The 21,047-nt window shown below is 35.9% G+C and overlaps 1 protein-coding gene across 3 annotated transcripts in view; it reads right to left on the bottom strand.

The window, feature by feature from the left end:
- Nucleotides 1-21,047, bottom strand: part of NECTIN3 (nectin cell adhesion molecule 3) — a 127,968-nt gene that overhangs the window by 29,467 nt on the left and 77,454 nt on the right. The window contains exon 8 of one of the 3 annotated variants that reach the window (XM_053918349.2): nt 20,162-20,313. The exons of the other annotated variants lie outside the window; for them this stretch is intronic. Within the exon in view, the coding sequence (XP_053774324.1) occupies nt 20,278-20,313 (36 nt within the window). The 3' untranslated portion in view covers nt 20,162-20,277. Of the gene's footprint in view, nt 1-20,161; nt 20,314-21,047 lie in introns of those variants that run through there. 3 annotated transcript variants of the gene reach the window in all.

Below are 21,047 nucleotides of genomic sequence, written 5' to 3'. Positions count from 1 at the left end.
GGTTAATGTCAATAAGAATGTCTGAATGTTTCCCTATTTTGCGAAGTGTTGAAAAAAAATCTACCTCAAGGATTTGGCTACAAATCTGTGCAATAGACAGACCTTACACAGGGCAAGTGGGATGATGAAGTGAGGTGCTCTGAGAAAATACATGCACTTCACATTGTAGCTAAACTTTTGTTTTACCTTGCTAGGAAATGATATATATATATTTCAACTGTTTTTAATTTAAGAGGTTTTTTTCCTTGTGAGGTTCCACCCATATGTGCAGTGGAGTCATACAACTCCTTATAAATAGCTTTCAAATGGCAACATGCACTGGTGTATGGAGCCCTGTGCAGTGCAGATGCAGAGGCACCTGATGTGTTGGGAAAGGATGATGTATTGAATTGCAGCAGCTGAGCATCTTCTGGGTAGAATCCCAGAGACTGTGGCCTAAACAACTGCAAAAGTCTAAGACTGTCCTTAATTGATGAATTCAAAGCAGCAGACTTGCTTAGCACTTTTCATCTGAGGAATTCTAAAATGTTAGGGCAAGAGGGTCTTAGGAATTATTCAGAAAAACATCCCCTTCTTTTCCATAGGAGGAGTCAGAATTCCAGAGAGGTGAAGGGATTTCCCCAGACTCATTCATGACAGAGTTGGAACACAAACCTGGATCTACATTTCTTGATGCCCAGAACAGTGATGTCTCCAGTATTTGCAATAGAGTGTGGTGTCTTGAGCTCAACTGCCTGGGTTCTAATCCTGGCTCTCCTAGCTGGGCAACACTGGCCAAGTTATTTAATGCTCTAAGCTTCAGTTCGCTCATCTGAAAGTTGAGGATAATGCTAGCATGTGCCTCACAAGGTTGCTATGAGGACTACATGAGTTAATCCATATAAAGCACTTAGGACAATGCCTTGAATTTAACAAATGCTAAATAGATGGAAGCTCAGTGTTCTCTCAGATGGTAGGCAACAAGCAATAGAAGAGCCCAAACCTAGAAGCCCTTTACTACAAATGACCTTGGGGAAATCACCTAACCCCTTAAAACCTTAGTTTCTTCATTTGTAGAATAAGGAAAATAGTACTTCCTACCTGAGAAGGTGGCTGTAAGGATTAAATGAGATAGTTCATGCAAAATGTTTACAACAGCGTGTGGCATACAAGTAGTGCTCAATAAATAACAGGTGTTATTCACAATACAATGATCCAATGAAAGCTTTCACCAACCTATTTTCTCCTTACTCACTACCTTTCACCTGTCTCTACCCTACGACCAATAAGAAGACAAGGGTAGGGATTTATTCTTCAACCTTAAATAAGAAAGGAAGAAAAAAGTTTCTAAAAAAAGTATTTAATTTACTCTAGAAAGAGCCAAATCTATCCAAAGTGTCAGTGGCTACGTGCTGACACGTTGGAGACAGGAGAAGCGGGTGCAGGAGCACACTTTCACCTCACCAGCGCACCATTTAGGGCCTCACTGTAGCACAGCAGTGATTTTGTCAAATGCGGAACTAGCTAATAAGTGAGCTGAAAGACATGCCTTCCTCTCCTTCACTGTTGGTGTCAGTGTACATTGGTATAAAGCACAAAACTGTTACAAAATAACCATTAAAATAAAAATCTATATACCCATTAATTTTCATTTCTTAGAAACTAATCTAATACATATGCTTCCGCATGTATAAAAACTTGTTTTTACAAGTTAATCATTGCAGCTGAATGTAACACTTTCCTTAACTCTTAGTTCAAGATTCTTGGTATTTTTTCTGAATCTAGTCATATGTATCTACCACTGGGGATTCTAATGGAGAAGTGGTATATTCATATTAGACCTTAGAAGTTAAGTAAATGGAATAATCATTAACAAGTTTAAAGTATGCTATGCTAACAATGCATAAATTGCTAATTTTCTATGATAGTGCATTTTACTTAATCTTGAGCACAATTTGCCACAAGAAAAAAATATGTTTATGACAATATCATACTGTATTATATTTGATGACAAATTTTGTTTTATAACATCAAACATTTGGGGAGTGATATCACCAAGATGGAGAAGTAGGAGAGTCCAGTCTCCATGTCCCACTAAAAGAACAATTAGACAGCTATCCACAAACAAAAACAGCTCAAGGAGAACTCAGGGGTCCACTTAAGAAACTTCAGCAAAACAGTAGAACAGAACACCTGAGAATAACCGCAGGAAAAGGGAAGGAAGAACAGCTTCATTTTGCCTGCATCATCCCATCCTGCAGGCTAGCATTGTTCAAAGAGGAACTTTCCAGCTAGAAAGAGTTCCCCTTCTGGGAAAGGGAGGGTGGGGAGAATAACCAGCTTCCTCAGCCTTTTGGGGCACCACACAAAGCTTCAGTTTCACTCCACCCAGAGATCAGCAAAGCTGAGATGTATAGAGGCAGGAACAAGGAGGGAGAGCAGGGGCTACCATGCAGTGGGAGCAAGGCATAGTTCCCACTGACCAACTCTGCAGACAACCTCAGGTTTAATCACCAAAGAAATCAGAGCCAACACAGCTGCCACTGCAGATTTACCATCTTCACCCCAAAGTATTCACGTTTGCAAACCACAAGCTACTTGAGTCCTTCCCCATTCCCCAACCTCTCTGACCCCACTGCAGCCCAGGATCCTCCTCAACAGTAGCCAGCCCAAGCCTGTGTGGCTGCATGAGCACAAGACACCAGCCTAGACTTCAGTGGCTGACTTGGAGCTAGCCCCTCAAGCTGTTACTTGCACACTGCCATCTTACGCTCATCGCTGGTCTCCACTGTTGTGTGTGCCTGTGGCACGATCCTGTAGTCACAGAAGTACACACTGACAGTCAAGGCCCCACACACGCTTGTAGGCCCAAATTCAGCTCTATCTCTAGTCACTGACCTATACCACTGGACTTACATATAGGACTTATGGGACATGATTAGGATAAACAATCATATATGCATTCCTGTAATCTCAGAGAGAAAAGAGAGGGAGAAAGGGGCAGAAATTTTATTTAAAGAAATAATGGCTAATTACTTCCCAAACCTGGGGAGATGTGAACATATAATTTCATGAGGGTAATAGGTCATCCTCTAATTTCAATTCAAAACAATTCTGTCCAATTTATTTTTACATTAAAATAAAGCTACCTAAAATCAGCGACAAAGAGAGAGTTTTAAAAGCAGCAGGAGGAAAAATTTTCTCTCAAACAATGGAATCCCTATGATGCTGTAAGTGGATTTCTCAGCAGAGACTCAACAGGCCAACAGGCAAGTGCAATAATATATTTAAAGTGCTAAAAGGAAAAAAAAACTATCAATCAAGAATATTCTACCTTGCCATGTTGTCCATCAGATGTAAAGGTGAGATAAAGACTTTCCAAAAACAAAGTTCAGGGAATTCATCACCACTAGGCCTACCTTACAAGAAATGCTAAAATGAGTTCTTCAACTTGAAATGAAGGAAGTTAACTAGTAACATGAAACACATAAAAATACATAACAATGGTGAAAGTAAGTGTACAGTCTGATTCAGAATTCTCTGTTACTATATTATGGTGGTGTGTTGACCACTTAATGCCAGTATAAAGGTTAAAAGGATAAAAGGATAAAGGATTAAAAATAGTTCAGCTACAATAATTTCTTTGCCTTGGCTAGGTGGCTTGGCTCTGTTGGTTGGAGCATTGTCCCATGCACCAAAAGGCTGTGGGTTTGATTCCCAGTCAGGGTACCTACTTAGACTGAGGGTTCAACCTCAGGTTGGTGTGCATAAGGGAGGCAACCAACTGATGTTTCTCTCTTTCCCCCTCCCTTTCTCTCTGTAAAGTCAACAAATATATCTTCAGGTGAGGATTAAAAATAGTTCAGCTATAGTGATTTCTTAATGTATATACAATATTATGGTATCAAAAATATAAAATCATAAGATAAGGAATGATCCAAGATGGCACAGAAGTAAGTGGAAGCTACACTAACCCCCTCCTAGGAACAAACTGGAATTACAACTAAATTACAGAGAAATCATCCTGAATAACCAAATGAACACTAGCTGGATAGAAGTCTTATTACCGAGGACAGACAGAAGAAACCACTTCACCACAATGAGAATGGTAGGCAGTGTGCAGGAGGCATGAGAGGGCTGGCAGGGCTCCCACAGGTGGCAGCTGAAGTTCTGGAGGGATCTTTCAGCAGCCAGGGGATTAACCCTGAGAATTATGGGGTCTAAACCCCAAGCTAAGCACCCCAGCTTACAGAACCAGAGACACAAAGGAACCTAAATAATATCCAGCTGTGAAAAGCAACAGGGTTTCTGTCTGCCCAGGAGAGACAATGGAGGCTGGAGACATAGAAAGATTCTTAAAGGGCCAATGCACAAAATTTCATTTGTAGCCACTTTCCCTTGGCAACAGCAGAGGGAGGGCAGTTTGGGCTAGAGACACTGGAGGAGAATCTGGGGTTGGCGGCTCTGGGGAGAGAACTGAAGGAACAACTGCCAGAATCCCCGTCTTAAGTCATACCCCATAATGAAGAAGCTATCTTTCTGAGGCAGAGCACTCCCTTCCAAGTGGCATCAGCTTGAGGGGAAGTATTAGCCCACCCTCAGGAATAACTCTGCCCTACTTTGTGGTATTTAAGCCAGGATGCTGATTATAACTTTAGGATATATCACTGATTGGTTTAACAAATAATGTGGAAAATACAAAGAAGAGCCAAAATGAGAATACAAAGAAACAGACCAAAATGAAAGAACAGGAGAATTCTCCAGAAGAAGAACTAGATGAAATAGAAGCTAGGAATGTATCAGATAGAGAGTTTAGATGAATGATTATAAAGATACTCAACAGCATGAAAAAAGGCATAGAAACCATAAAAAAGAGCCAGTCAGAAATAAAGAATGCAGTATCTGAAAGAAATAATACCCTGGAAGGAATAAACAGGAGGTTACATGAAGCAGAGTATCGAATCAGTGATTAGAAGAATAAAAACACCTAGCAGAGCAGCAAAAAGAAAAAAGAATTTTTGAAAAATGAGTAGAGCTTAAGAAACTTTTTGGACAACATGAAGCGTAACAACATCCACATATGGGAATACCAGAAGGAGAAGAGAGTGAGCGAGGGATCAAGAACCTATTTGAAGAAACAAAGACTGAAAACTTCCCAAACCTGGTAAAGGAAAAAGACATAGAAGTCCAGGAAGCACAAAGAGTCCAAATAAGCTGGACCCAAAGAGGCCTACACTGAGACACATCATAATTTAAATGTTAAGGCTTAACGAGAAGGAGAGAATCCTAAAAGCTGCAAGAGAAAAGCAGGTAGTTTACACACAAGGGAGCACCATTAGACTGTCGTCTGATTTCTCAACAGAAACATTTCAGGCCAGAAGGAAATGGCATGAAATATTCAAGGTGATGAAAAACAAGGACCTACAACCAAAGCTACTTTACCCAGCAAAGCTGTCATTTAAAATCAGAGGAGAAATAAGTAAATTCCCAGATAATAAAAAGCTAAAGGAGTATGTTAACACCAAACCAGTACTGCAACAAATGATAAAGGGCTTGCTTTAAGAAGAAGAAAAAGAGAAATTAAAAAAAAAAGAGGAAAATATTCTAGCAATAAAATGGCACCAAATACGTATCTATCAATAATCACCTTAAATGTAAATGGCTTAAATGCTCCTGCCAAAAGACATAGGGTAGCTGAATGGATAAGAAAACAAGAAACATATATATGCTGCCTCCAAGAGACCCATCTCAGATTGAAAGATGCACACAGACTAAATACAAAGGGATGGGAAAGGTTTATTTCATGCAAATGGAAAGGAAAAAAAAAAAGCTAGGGTAAGAGTTAGGAAAATGTTATTGAAGCAGAAGGAAAGGGAACCTTGTTATACGGTGGAATAAAGTTTACCAATACCATTGCCACTGAAAATGTGGGAAAAATTACATATACAACTATATGGTAAATTGACCTGAGATTTTTAGGAAGCATGCTGTAAGTGCCTACTGTCTTCTTTTAGCAGAATATGATTGGGTTGTTCTTTTCTTTTCTCAGTAATGGTTTAATTTTTTACATCAATTTACCCCACAAAGTGTGGCTCCCTCAATTGGAGCAGAAACCTTAAGAACCTACATAGAAACATTCTAAGGGTTTTGTGTACAGATGTATTAAGATTCTGAATTTAACACATTAATTTGAGTGGCTGGTAAGTGGTTCTAACAGTTTGGTTAGATAACTAAAATCCTGGCCCAAAGGGGGACTACACTAAATTAAGGTGAAATGCTAGAATTGCCTTCATATACCTAGAAACAAGTCTCCAAAGGCTTAAGGACAGCAAACGTTAAAGTGGATTTTTCCCGTAAGACCAGTTTAGCCGCCCCCTGACCTGTGACTGCCAGAAAAGTCCTGAGAACATTCTCTGTATGAAATGCATTCATGAGAATAGCATTGGCATCCTTGCAAAAAACTCTGTGGTGGCTATTTTCTGTAAGTCAGGAGTGACAAAGAACTGGCCTCTCTGAATTACATGGAGCAAATGGCACCCTGGGGTGGCAGAGGCCAAGTGGCAACACTTCACCCCCAGAAAAGATGGGTGTGGTACCACACCAGCAATCATTGGACACTAATTTTGTCTGAAACTCTACCTCATAAGTATAGCATATTGTATGGCATCAGACTGTGTTGAAAAAGCTTTAGAATCCACACATATTTACATTTCTCACCTTACCACACCCTGTTATTCTTATTTTCAAGATTACCAAAGATGCAAGTTCATTCTTTCACTATTTCTGTTCTCAACAGTTGTTCCTGCCCATCTCCAATTCTAGTATTTTTCCCCTAATACTTCTAATTTATTCATTAAAAATAACTTTTTAGGTAGAAGATATATGCCCATTGTTTGAAAAATCTGAACTGCAGAAAGTATATAAAGTGTTTTTAAAAATCACTTTAAAAAGGGGCTAATGTGGAACATGGAGAAAAGCAGCAAGACATTGTCTTCAAATACGGATTCATGAATGCTACAATAACTGATTTTGATAATCTAGCTAGGTCTTAAAATCTCATTTTACTTATTTTGAGTCATTTCACTTTGGTTCCCTATTTATCACACCAGCTCAGGGCATCAAAGAATCAAAATTTCTGAATATTGGTTGTATGAATTAAACAAAAAATTTGCTATCAACTGTAATTTTGATCTAAAATAAAGGTTAAATTTAATTGAAATGTAATTACAAAAGTAAAAATAACTGCAAGGAAGATGTTTGGGTTGACCAGACAATCCTTTGTAGCTGGTCGTCTCTCTCTCTCTCTCTCTCTCTCTCTCTCACACGCACACACACACACACACACACACACACATGAATGAAAGCAAACCCTCTTAACAGAAATACAGGTATTTTTAGACAAAAGGAGGCTCTAGTCTAAGTTCATTTGGCATGTACCATCCTGTGCTTTGTCCTAGAAAATACATATCATAAGATAGATTAAACTAGAATTTGCAGGAGAGGGAGAAAAGATAAACTATATCATATAAGGAATGGTTGAAGACACTGGGAACACTCATGCTGGTTTGAAAAATTAGTGAGAGCAAGTCAAGAGAATTTTAAATATTTGAAAAGCTATTAAACAGTCTTCTGAAGGGTTGTTGTAAGCCATTTGAGGTATGAAGGAAAACTATTTAGAATGTATGATCTTAATAATTGCACCTTAAGTGGCTTAAAAGAATTTTGAGAGTTTTAGAAAGCAGAATCAGCACTAATTAAATTGAAAAGAGGTTAGATTTCTAATTTTCTAGCAATTTTGGCTACCATAATAGAAATATAATGAATTGGAAGGTAGTGAATTGTTTATTAAAGTGTTTTAGTTTGATGCTGGATCACTACCTTCTAGGGACATTGAAGGAAATTTTGCCTTGAGTGGGAGGCTGGGCTATGGGACCTCAAATAAGTGTTTTCAACTGTAGGGTGATGACTCAGAGATTTGCCACATGCTGCCCTGACAACTTTACTCACATTCCTCCTATTTAAACAATTAAGTGCTGTGGATAATGGGCAATTAGTTTATTATGGAAAAAAAAAACTGACCATCAAGAACAGGATTATTCAGTTGCAGGGAATTTTTAAAATAAAAATATAAACTCAAGTCACTTCTTGCAGAGATAAAAATCCATACTACAATCCACATCACATAGTCAGTACAAATCCTTGTATATAAAAATTGTAATGGGGATGAGGGCAAGAGAGTACTCTGGAAACAATTTTGATGCAGTCCTACTTCTAATTACATGAAGTATTTTGAGACATGAGGACAGAACATAATGAAAATTAACCTAGTACAGTAAAAATGGAAAATAAATTTAAGTATAAATTCCTTTTATACAAACTAAGCAAATACAGAAGACTTAGAAAAAATGAAGTTATTAATTATAATATCAACATTTAATATAGTCAATCTTTTTAAATTTCAGACAATCTAATGGATGTATAGTGGCATTTTATTGTGGCTTAATATGTATTTGAGTACTTTTGATGCTGAGCATTTTTTGGAGCATCTTTTCATGTGCTGATTGGCCAACAGCATTTCTTCTTTAATGAAAAGTATATAAAAAATCTTCTGCTCATTTCTGAAAAATTGAGTCGCTGTCTTCCTATCATTGAGTCGTAAGCATTCATTTATTCTGGATATAATTCATTTGTCTGATTTATGTATTTTCTCCCACTCTGTTGTTTACCTTTGTTTTCTTAATCATATCTTAATACCTCAAACACTTTTAACTTAATGAAGTTTAACATGTAGAAAAATGAAGTTAGACCACCTTTTTACACCACACACAAGAATAAATTCAAAGTGGATTAAAACTTAAATGTTAGACCTGAAAAACATAGAAAAATCCTAGAAAAAAACATAGGCAGTAGAATCTCATTCATTGCTCGAAGCAATATTTTATCAGATATGTCTCCCCAAGCAAGGGAAACCAAGGAAAAATAAATAAACAAATGGGACTATATCAAACTAAAAAGTTTTTACACAGCAAAGAAAATCATCAACAAAATAAAAACACAACACACAGAATGGGAGAACATATTCATTGAAACCTCTGATAAGGGGCTAATAATCAAAATTTATGAAGAACTTATAAAACTCAGCACCAAAAAAACAAACAGCCCAATTAAAAAATGGGCAAAGAACCCGAATAGACATTTCTCCAAAGAGGACATACAGATGGCCAACAGACATGTGAAAAGATAGTCAATGTTACTAATCATCAGAGAAATGCAAATTAAAACCACAATGAGATATCACCTCACACCTGTCAGAATGGCTATCATCATTAAATCAGCAAACAACAAATGCTGCCGAGGATGTGGAGAAAGGAGAACCCTTCTGCACTGTTGGTGGGAATGCAGATTGGTGTAGCTACTGTGGAAAGCAGTATGGATATATCTCAAAAACCTAGAAATGGATCTACCTTTTGACCCAGTGATCCCACTTCTGGGAATCTACACGAAGAAACCGAAACACCAATTTGAAAAAACATAAGCATCCCTCTATGTTCATTGCAGCATTATGTACAATCACCAAGATATGGAAGCAGCCCTGGTGTCCATCAGTAGATGATTAGATAAAACAATTTTTATGGGGCATTTACACAATGGACTACTACTTGGCTATAAAAAACAAAATTTTACCCTTTGTGAAAGCATGGATGGACGTGGAGAATATTATGCTAAGTGAAATAGCCAGTCAGAGAAAGACAAATACCTTATGATTTCACTCATTTATGAACCGTAATAAACAAACTGAACTAACAAGCAAAATAGAGACAGACTCATAGATAGAAAGCAGGATAATAGCTAAGGTGGGGTGGGTTAGGGGGTAGAGGAATCAAGCAAAAAAGGACTCATGGACATGGACAACAGTGTAGTGATTGCTGGGGATAGAGAGGTATAAGGGGGATAAAAGGTTATGGAAAAAATACATTTTTAAAATAAATATATGTGCTTTCAGTAACTCATTAGCTAAATAATTATATAGTTAAATATTACACTCAGAATTACATTAAAATATCTATAGAGAATACTGGTCCAACGTAACACCTATGTTATTTTTCACTCTACTACCTCTATTATTTTCCTAGGGGGAGAAAAACAGTCAAGAGACAGGACTATAAAAAGCCTTAACATTCCACTTAACTCCCAAAGCAGAAATGCATCCTACAAAATGCACCAAAGGGAAACCACTGAGTCCTTTAGACAAGGACACTCGGAAATATGTATTACTGCTTGAGGTATCAGCCCCATTATCAGATGAACCCAATTATTGGAAACATGTTTTTTATAATGAGTGTTCAAATCTATGTCCTATGACCTTCACTTTCTGGTCCTAGCTCTGTTTTCTAAAACATCGAAGAAAACTCCCACTCTCTAAATCACTGGAATAACAGGAGATCATCATGGAGTTCCACTCCGTGGAAAAAAGCAGATAAGCCATGGAATCACCCCAGGGCTAGATAAACTCTAGCTGGGTCTCCTGAAAAAGCAGCACACCTAAAACGTTTCTTCCTAAGAGATGATCCTGAAGGCGTTACACATGGATCTGTTTAGCAGTCACCACACAAAGGTAAGGGACGTGAGTGTGACATGTTTGTAAGCATAGCAATGATTTTAACAGTTATAGTGATTTCTGAAAAATATCTGTAAGGTAGCATCAATGATTCAAAATAAAGTACCACTGCAGACACCCCCAACAATGGGTTTAATTAAGTCCTCAATAACAAAATGCTGTTTAATCTGAATTATACGATTAACTTTTAAAGTTACATGTCCAAGGGAACACACGTGTCACTTTGGGGCTTACTTCTTCTCAGAATCAGATTCCCAAATAGCAAGCAATATATTAAAAAATCATTGGGTCACCAATAGGCTAACTGCTTGCCCAGCACACAATCCCAACTAAGCATAGGTTAGTAGAGCAAACAAAGGGGGATTATTGTAGATAAAATTGAGAAAACAAACATCTTGGTTTGAGAATATATGCCAAAGAATTAACAAGATAAATTAGAGTCCTACTACAACCAAACTTAACCAGTGGTGAAAACATGTCTCTGGGGAAAGAGAGTGGTAACTGTGGCTACTATCATCCTAGGAACAGGAAATTTGTGCTTTGGTAGCTTGGAAACTATGGAAACTCAGCTGACAAGTTGCCAAGGCAGACTGGATGAAGACTGCCATACTGATATCAGAAAGTGAAATAATTTAGTGGCTCGAGCTCAAATGACTAAGGTTAACTCATCCAAGGATAAACCGTGGTCTTAAAGCTTTTTTCATGTATTAATTTTTAAATTTAATTTTTGGCAGTTTAAAGATTTCTAAACCAGTAATTGTCTTGAATGTAATCGAGTATTTCTAGCTGATCTCTAACTTGTAACGAAAAAAAAAATTATGGCCTCTGCTTTATTATTATTTTAAAAACCAATGAACTCTTTAGAAACATTTAAAATAGTTCAAACATGCTTTCTTCATATTTAAGAAGTTTCAAACATAAAATTTTACTTTAATGAATTAATGAAAATGTTCATTTTATTTCATTTTATTTAAGACATATGAATATTCTAAAATAATCAAGGGTGTTAAGTATTAAATAAATCTGTCATTAAATAAACTTCACTATAAATAAAGTGATCAATTACCAGCTTTCTAGCTCCTCCTAAAAATATCTTCTACTGTTTTCTAGTTAATCCACCACCTCATGAACAAGAATAAAAGTGAAATATTAAATAAATGATATATACACAGCAAATCACAAGATTAGAAGCCAGGCGACCCTCCACCTCTTAAAGTTCTCCAGTTAGGATCATGGTCTCCAATTACACTTTGGAAACTATCACAGTACCAAGTACATTAACTAAGTTCCCATTGGTACATTTTATTCTAAATTAGCTATTCTTCTAATTAGCTTAGGAAGATTATATTAGAGGAAGTTAAGATATAGGAGCCATTTAATAATGGGAAGAAAGTACTTTGACTTAGACTAATCAGAAATGGAGAAACAGACTTAAGAAATTGAAGAAAAGGCATGAGAATAACTCAGATGGTGAGGGAAGTCCTCAGAGAAACAGCAGTCTCAAAATTGGGGTAGGTGCACTGATATGCATAATGACACTACAGTACAGATATGTGAAATCAGGGCCATCCTGGAAATTCTACAATGTAAGTTTACTGCACTAATACATAAGGAGGATTTTGATACAATCAACAGCCTAAGATAGTCTCCCCATAGTATTTTCATGTTAACAGGGATTAGTAATGGACATTACTAAATTAATCTCTATTAAACTCTATTGTATATCTTTTTTTAAAATATTTATTTTTAGAGAGAAGGGAAGGGAAGGAGAAAGAGAGGGAGAGAAACATCAATGTGTAGTTGCCTCTCATGTGGCCCTCACTGGAAACCTGGCCCGCAACCTAGGCATATGCCCTGACTGGGAATCGAACCGGCGACCCTTTGGTTCCAGCCCACACTCAACTGACTGAGCTACACCAGCCAGGGCTTAATCTATCATTTTCTGATGGGGAGTGAAGCACTGTGGCAGGCATGAAGGCCTCACTGGCATTGCACCCATCACAGCTGGAAGGCGGCTGCCTAAAGCCACTCTCCGTTGAGCTCAGCCTAATTTAACCAAGGACTCCACACTGAATTGACTTTCAAAAAATCTAAAAATAAATCACTTCAATTCACTAAATGAATGAATGAATGCTCTAAGTTTAGACATATGGGTAATATTTATCTTAAATAATATATCATTTACATTATTCTCTCAAAAGTCCTTATGTGGCCTTTATTATTATTGTTTTTTTTTATTTTTAACATGTCAAAAGAACTTCAGAAAAACAATTAGCCAGGACTAAAATCAAGACTAAGTAGCCAAACAAAGTTAAATTAAATTGATAATGTCTATGTCAAATAATTTACAAATAATGAATAAACCTATTCTCTGAAAACAATTTAGTTGCTTTGTTCTGAACCTTTACAAATAACTCAGCTCTCTGTCCAGACTCCTCTGTACTTAAAAAGGTATCACTTCCAATACGGAAAATGAGTGCTTTTAATAAAGAAAGCTATTAGAGCCTCTAAAATTTGGAAGAAAATTCCATTGTACTTAGCTTACTATATTTAACTTCAATAGTTCTTTTACTTGTACTTACTCATGAGTCAATCAAAGAGTCACCCCTAAGACTTACACTTCCTGATGGCAGTATGAATTTAAAACATAGGTCTCAAATAAACCACTCAAGATTTAATATTCTCAAGTATGAATAATCTAAATTTAATTCTTTAAAAAATCAAAGCAAAAAACATGATTTAAGTAAATTAATGGTTAGAACTATACCTTTCTGCATGAATTCCCAAGTAGTGTTGAGACATTAGTTTACTTTCCCAAAGTGTGGCATTACATTGAGTTAATGCTTCATTCAGCCTTTAACGTGGTTTATGAGGTGCTTTAAAAATATTCTGGTGGTAACGCTAAGGAGTTGACGTTCATTTCCAGTTATTATTAGTTGATAGTGATAAGTCTTTGGAAATGATAACATACAGGTTGGCACTTTGTTATACCATCTTGTTCAAAATAATGATGGACTGGCTATAAAATTTCCAAGCTGGGAGAAAATTCCATTATACTTAGCTTACTGTATTTAAATGTTAACACATGCAGAAGGATGAGGTGACATTGTCTGATGCTTTTCCTGTTTCCCACAAATTCTTGAAATTACACTCAGCAAAACTGAGAAACTGTGATTTTATAAACAACTTCACTATAACTGAATCTCAACAGCAATTACTGAGTACTCTCTGGGTAGAGCAGTTTATTAAATATCAAGAAAGGTTACAAAAGGCAGTAGTAGTCATGGCTTACATTTCTAAAGAGCTTATAATGAAGAAAATAGAAAAATAGGAGAACCACAAATACATATGTAAGTACAAGTAGTACGTAATTTTTATAATGAATCAGTTCTTATAACCATTGTGAAGATTCAAAGCAAAGAAAGATGAGGTGTTTATAGCATAGATAGAACCAAATGGAATTATTCTATTAAAAAGTCTTATAAAAAAGGTGTGAATTATAAATTCTCTCTAGACATCTCAGAACATCTTAAAAGGCCCCAACATTTAATTTTTTTATTTTAATCATCGACTTTTTTTTTTGGTATTGAGCATTGGTGACTAGAATAAAGCCAGCTCTTTCAGATCATTTAATCAGGATAAGATAATTCAATCACTATTAGAAACAGCTCTGAAGCAACCTGCATTAGCTTAGTTTTTTTCCTCTTTCCTAAGGTGGTCCCACTCAGGCAGTCCACCAGTCACAAATCAGAACCCATATAGTGGGAATCACTATAGGACAGAGGATTTCAAATTCTTTCCAAAAAATCACATAATTAATGCCTTGATACAGCTGACACCATTTAAAACACTGAAATGCAATAAAGTTCAGAAACTTTATTGTCTAGAAATTATCACTACAGCTCCTCCCAAGACCAGTGAAAGTTATTCTAGATCAGTAAGTCTAAAATAAACTTTCTTGGACTATTTCCACAATTTATAGCAAGTCAAAATAAGTGAATCTTAATCTTCTTAATTAAACAAGATTATTAGATCCCATTTGATTCCACTGAAAATAAGAGTTAACATGACTCTAAAATATTTTTCTTTCATGTACCATTTATTATGTCCTATTTTAAAATATTTTATTAAGCATATTCTTTGTGCTAATTGCTGTGGCCGACACAGGACACAGACATGAATAGAACATATAAAGAGGTAACGGCTACTTTGGTGCTACGGGTCACAAAACACTATTAGAGAGGACAACTCTTCCTAATTTCTACATTTCTCAGGTGAAATGAGAATTACTTATACTATTTATGTTTCCTCAGGATACTAGAAACTGAAGGAACTCTAGTAACCAAGTTAAACTACTGTCTTTGAATTTACTTAATTTGCTTATTGGTGATAAAGTTTACACAGGAAAAATAAAATGATGTACCATAAAACTATATTAACTGTATTAATGGCAACTAACAAAAATAAGTATGAACTCTCTCATTCCAGAGAGAATGCATGGCATTATACTATCATCATATACATTATACTTCAACAAATTAAGAGCTTCCATTCTTCAAAAACCACTATTTAGGAATGACAAGCAAGAGAAAGGGAAAATATTTCCAAATCACATATCTGACAAAGGACTTGTATCCAAATGTCTTATTCTGCTAGGGCTACTATAAAAAATTACCAGGGACTGGGTGGCTTGAAGAACAAATTCACTTCTCATAGTTCTGGAGGCTGGAAGTCCAAGCCTTCTATTGGCCTAAGGTTTTGGTTCTTGGTGAGGGCCCCCTTGCTGATTTATAGAGATCTGTCTTCTTGTTGTAGCTTCACATGGCAGAGAGCAGGAGAAATAAGCTCTCTCCGGTTTCATCTTCACAGGGCACTAATCCCATCATGTGGGCTCCACCTCCATGAGCTAATTGCCTCCTAAAGGCTCCATCTCCAACTACCATCACACTAGGGATTCAAAATATGAATTTGGGCAGGGGGGGACACAAACATATAATTCATACCACCAAATATATAAAGAACTCTCAACAATAAATATAAGCAAATATCTGGACAGAAACTTCACCAAAGAAAGGAAATGAATGGCAAATCAGTAAATGAAAAATAAATGTTCTACATATTAGTAACTAGGACAAAATTAAAATCATAATGAAATACAGACGCACGTATCAGAGTGTCTACAGTTAGAAGTCTGATCACAGACTAGAGTGTGGAGCCACTCATGCAGTGCTGGTGGGAACATAAATAAAAAAAACTGCTTAGGATGACATTTTGGCACTTTTAAAAAAATTTATACTTTTTAAGTTACATTTACCATATGAGCCAGCCATTTCATACCTAGGTGTTTACTCAAGAGAAGGGAAAGCATATGTTTACACAAAGACATGTATAAATAAATGTTCATAACAGCATTGTTTGTAATAGCCCCAAACTGGAAACTATGCAAATGTCCATCGACTAACAAATGTATTTTAAAAATGTAGTACATCTGCAAGGTATACCTACCTAGAAGGAGTAGATATTATTGTAGTCGTAGTTATTGTTATTGTAGTGTTACTGACCAACACAACATGAAGAAACTCCAAAATCACTGAGTGGCAAGACCAAAAATGAGAACATACTGTATGATTCTATTACATAAAATACGAGAACATGTAAACTAATGTATGTAGACAGAAAGCAGATCAGTGTTTGGTTCCCTGAGGATGTGGAAGGGGAGCAAAGAGGGTAACAAAGGGGTGCCAGGAAACTGGCACTGAAATGTCAGTAAAAAATGTAAGGTCCACAAAGACAGTAACTTTTTTATCTGATTAACTATACAGTCCTAATATTAATATTAATTAGCTAATATTAATGTTAACTAATGTTACATATTAAGTACTCAAGAAATATTAAATAAATGAATGACAGTGAGAAAAACAAAACAGAACTATGAATAAAAAATATAGACTCTGTATATTTTAACTTCATTTCAAATACTAAGCTTATAATAAAAGTATCAATAATATCCAAAAGAAATAGATGCTGAGTTTACATGAATCAAAGTAGTATATATATATAATTGGAAGATGGCAGTGCTGTGTTGGAAAGATGAGTTTTGAGAAGAAATAATGGGAATCTATAAAACTATAAGGAGTGATAGGTTCTAGAATGCCTTAAGTAAAATATGGCATAATAAGTAACTGAAATTAAGATACTTGGTGAGCATATCTCTAACTCTAGAACTTGATAACAAGTAGGGGGAATAATATATTTCTAAACCACATAGTTTGATAATATTTGAGTTCTAGTCACAACACAGTTTTCCATTTTTTAATTATTTTATAAACCAATGGGAATATATGATTCATCTTATTAAACCTTCTGTACCTCAAATTTTGATACCAAGGAGCAATGTACATACCATTCATGTTGAAATCAAAACAAGAAGTTTCATATTTACTTATTATATGTTTAAGAGCTCATAATTTTGGCCAATAAATAAGCACACAAAAGAATGACAGTTTGCAGGGAAAAAAAATGGCCTTTTACACACTTGAGAAGATGCTGAAACTCACTAGTAATAAGGGTGAAAAGTTACAATAATATATGTACATATTATTTTTTTTACTATCAGATTGCCAATAACCAAGCAAAACACATATGCTATTGGTGAGGATTTGGAGAAACAGGCACTTCCAAGCATTACTCAGAGAAGTGAAAGTGGTACAGTATTTATAAAGGACAACTTGACAATATTTATCAAAAGTACAAACACATTTACTATTTGATGTAGTAAGATCGAGATTAAAAATTTACCCTGCACAAGTGCCGGGAGACAGCTTCCTCCTGGGCAATCTCCAGAGGCCAGGCAGCAGCACTGCACCCTCTCTGGGCCCTCCCCCTACACAGAGCCACAAATTAGTGAAGCAGGTTGCCTTGCCCTGGTGATTACCTAAGACTCTGCCCCACACAATTTACAGGTGCCTTTTAGGCCACACTACTAAGACAGGGAGTCAAAGCAGCTCTACCTAATACATAGATACAAACACAGGGAGGCTGCCAAATTGAGGAGACAAAGAAATATGGCCCAAATGAAAGAACAGAACAAAACCCCAGGAAAAGAACTAAATGAAATGAAGATAACCAACCTATCAGATGCAGAGTTCAAAACACTGGTATCAGTATGCTCAAAGAACTCATGGGGTACTACAACAACATTAGAAAAGACCCAGGCAGAAATGAAGGTTGCACTAAGAGAAATAAAGGAAAACCTACAGGGAACCAACAAGGAAGAAAAAAGCATTCAATCAGAAGAGCAAGAAAAAAGAATTAAAAAAAAAACAAGAATAGAATGAGGACCCTCTGGGACATCTCCAAAAGTGTCAGCATCTGAATCATAGGGGTATCAGAAGGAGAAGAGGAAGGGCAAGAAATTGAAACTTTATTTGAAAAAATAATGAAAGAAAACTTCCCTAATTTGGTAAAGGAATAAACATATAAGTCCAGGACGCACATAAAGTCCCAAAGAACTTGGACCCAAAGAGGACCACAACAAGGCACATTACAATTAAAATGCCAAAGGTTAAAGATAAAGAGAGAATCTTAAAAGCAGGAAGAGAAAAGGAGACAGTTACTTACAAAGGAGTTGCCATAAGACTGTCAATTGATTTCTCCAAAGAAACTCTACAGGCAAGAAATATTCAAAGTGATGAAAAGCAAGGACCTACAACCTAGATTACTCTAGCCAGCAAAGCTATCACTTAGAATTGAAGGTCAGATAGAGCAATTCCCAGACAAGGTAAAACTAAAGGAGTTCATCAGTACCAAGCCATGATTACATGAAATGTTAAAGTGAACTATATAAGAAAAAGAAGATCAAAACTATGAACATTGAAATAGCAACAAATTCACAACTATCAACAACTGAATCTAAAAAACAAACTAAGCAAACAAGCAGAACAGGAACAGAATCATAGATAATGTAGATCATATGGAGGGTTATCAACTGGGAGGAGCAAGGGGGAAAATGGGTAAAAGGTGCAGGGAATAAGAAGTACAAATTGGTAGATACAAAATAGGGGATGTTAAGAACAGTATAGGAAATGGAGTAGCCAAAGAACTTATACGCATGACCCATGGACATGAACTAAGGGAAGGGACTGCTGGAAGGAATGGGAAGGACCAGGTAGAGGGGAGCAAAAGGGGAAAAATGGGACGACTGTAATAGCATAATCAATAAAATATATTTAAAAAAATTTACCCTGCAGATAATACTTGCAGAGATACAAAATACCACATGTATGAAGCTATTTACTGTAGCACTATTGGTTTATTAAAATATTTTGACATTACAAACTCTGTAATACATATACATTAGTATCCTATTTAGACAGAAGAAAGAGAATGTTCTGCATCTCAATAAAGATCTCCAGTATATCTTAGAAGGAAATGTCAACATATGTAACAGTGTAAAATAGGTTACCTTTGTGTAAGATAAAATGTATGTGTGTGTTTTCTTGTCTACCCTAGACCCTATTAAAACAAACAAAAATTTTATAAAAGTTGTTTTCTGTAGGAGGTGGTGGGGTAGACTAAATAGGAATGCAAATGGGAGTCGTATGTTAGAAGACACTTTTATATAGTTTTGTATATATTATCTCCTCAAAATAATCTACATAGAAACACTCTTCCTCTGTAATACTCTGCCATGAACATTTACAAAAATGTACTAAAGAATGTGATATTCGATGTGAATTATTGGGGGAAAAATCACTGTTCCTGACAGTAAACTCAGTGCAAGTACTGCCGTAACAAGTAAAACTGATTAACCATCCAATCCTGTAATTCAGGTTCTCAACAGATCCGTATTTTCCTTTGCTAACAGGCCACCGACAGAGGGGAGAAAAAGCACTGCAGAAAAACCAGAGACTATAGAAAAAATATAACATAAAGCATAATATTCACTAGAGTCTAATACAAAGACAATCATTGTCAACATTTTAGAATATTTCTATAGAGTCTCTTGTTCCCTCTGTGCTTTTTCATACACAGTATATTAATATTTGATACATGATATTAGATATGCTGACATTAAACATACTGAAACATAGTATCTGAGAAATGAATATTCTAGAATAAACATTGTAGAAATTTTCATAGATAATAGACTAAAGAGAATGTAAGAGAAGCTTGATTCTTTCTTGGACTCAGTCATTCAAAAATTTTTATTAGACCCTACAATGTGCCAAGCACTGTGTTGTGCCCTGGGAAGACGGCCCTAAGCAGGGTAACATAATCCTGGCCTTCACACTGCGTGCGGTCTGTAGCAGAGGTTCTCAAGTTTGGGGCCTCAAGATCACTTTATACTTTCAAATTCTGATGACCCTAAACACTTTTATTTATATGGGTAATAGCTATCTATATTTATTATATTAATCATTAAAACTAAGAAAATTTAAAGTACTTAATTCATTTAATGAGTAATAGACCCATAATGTGTTAATATAAATAGCATCTTTGAAATGAAAAAATAACATTTTCTGAAGCAAAGGTTAGTGATAGAAATGGCTTTTTATTATTATTATTATTATTTTTGTACATTTTGCAAATCTTTTTAATATCTGAGTCAAAAGAAGAAAGCTTGATTTTCATATCTGTTACAGCATTCAACATGTTGCAAAATGTGGTTTGGTTGAAATCTATGAAGAAAAAAGTGGCCTCACACAGATGCATGGCTGGAAAACAGAAGAGTATTTTAACAGTATTTTCAGATATTTGAGAAAATTCTCCTTAATACTATACCAAATTTCAACAAATGGTAGTTTCTTGAGGTTAGCTGCTAGCTGAAAACATATCAAAAAACATTTCATACTCTGTTATATGAAAATGTTTGTACCTTTTTTTAGAGAAAAAACGAGCAAAGGAGGGAGAAAGAGAGGGAGAGAAACCACAGTATTTGAGAGAAACATCAATTGGTTGTGTGTTGCATGCTTCCTGACTGGGGCCTGAACACTCAACCCAGGCATGTGCCCCAAATGGGAATCGAACCGGCAACCCCTCGGTTTGTGGGACAATGCCCAACCGAGCCACACCAGCCGAGGCTACCTGGTACTTTGAGCAGGTATTTTATCCATGCATGATTTTGTAACAACATGCATTGGTCATTTGGAAATTATTGGTTCTAAGTAATACAGACCTTTAAAACATTGATACTTTTCAGTATTCAATATTAAAAAATCAGATTCATTAATTTCTCCATGAATGTCAACCAGATATAAGTTTTATAAAAATTATAATTTTTACTTAGAAACCAAATTTTTTCACTGGTAACAAGCACTGTTAGTTGTTTTTCTTGAGTGATAGCTTTACTTCATTGATGTTTGAGAAAAATGTCTGCAAAATACTCAAGCTTGGATGACCATAGGTTTTTAGTCATTCTTTTTAGTAAAAATGGTGTTTCACAAAAAAG

The sequence above is a fragment of the Desmodus rotundus genome, chromosome 2, assembly GCF_022682495.2.
Source record: "Desmodus rotundus isolate HL8 chromosome 2, HLdesRot8A.1, whole genome shotgun sequence".
NCBI classification, from domain to species: domain Eukaryota; kingdom Metazoa; phylum Chordata; class Mammalia; order Chiroptera; family Phyllostomidae; genus Desmodus; species Desmodus rotundus.
Note: the sequence above shows the minus strand (reverse complement) of the source record. Positions and strands in the feature narration are given on the sequence as shown.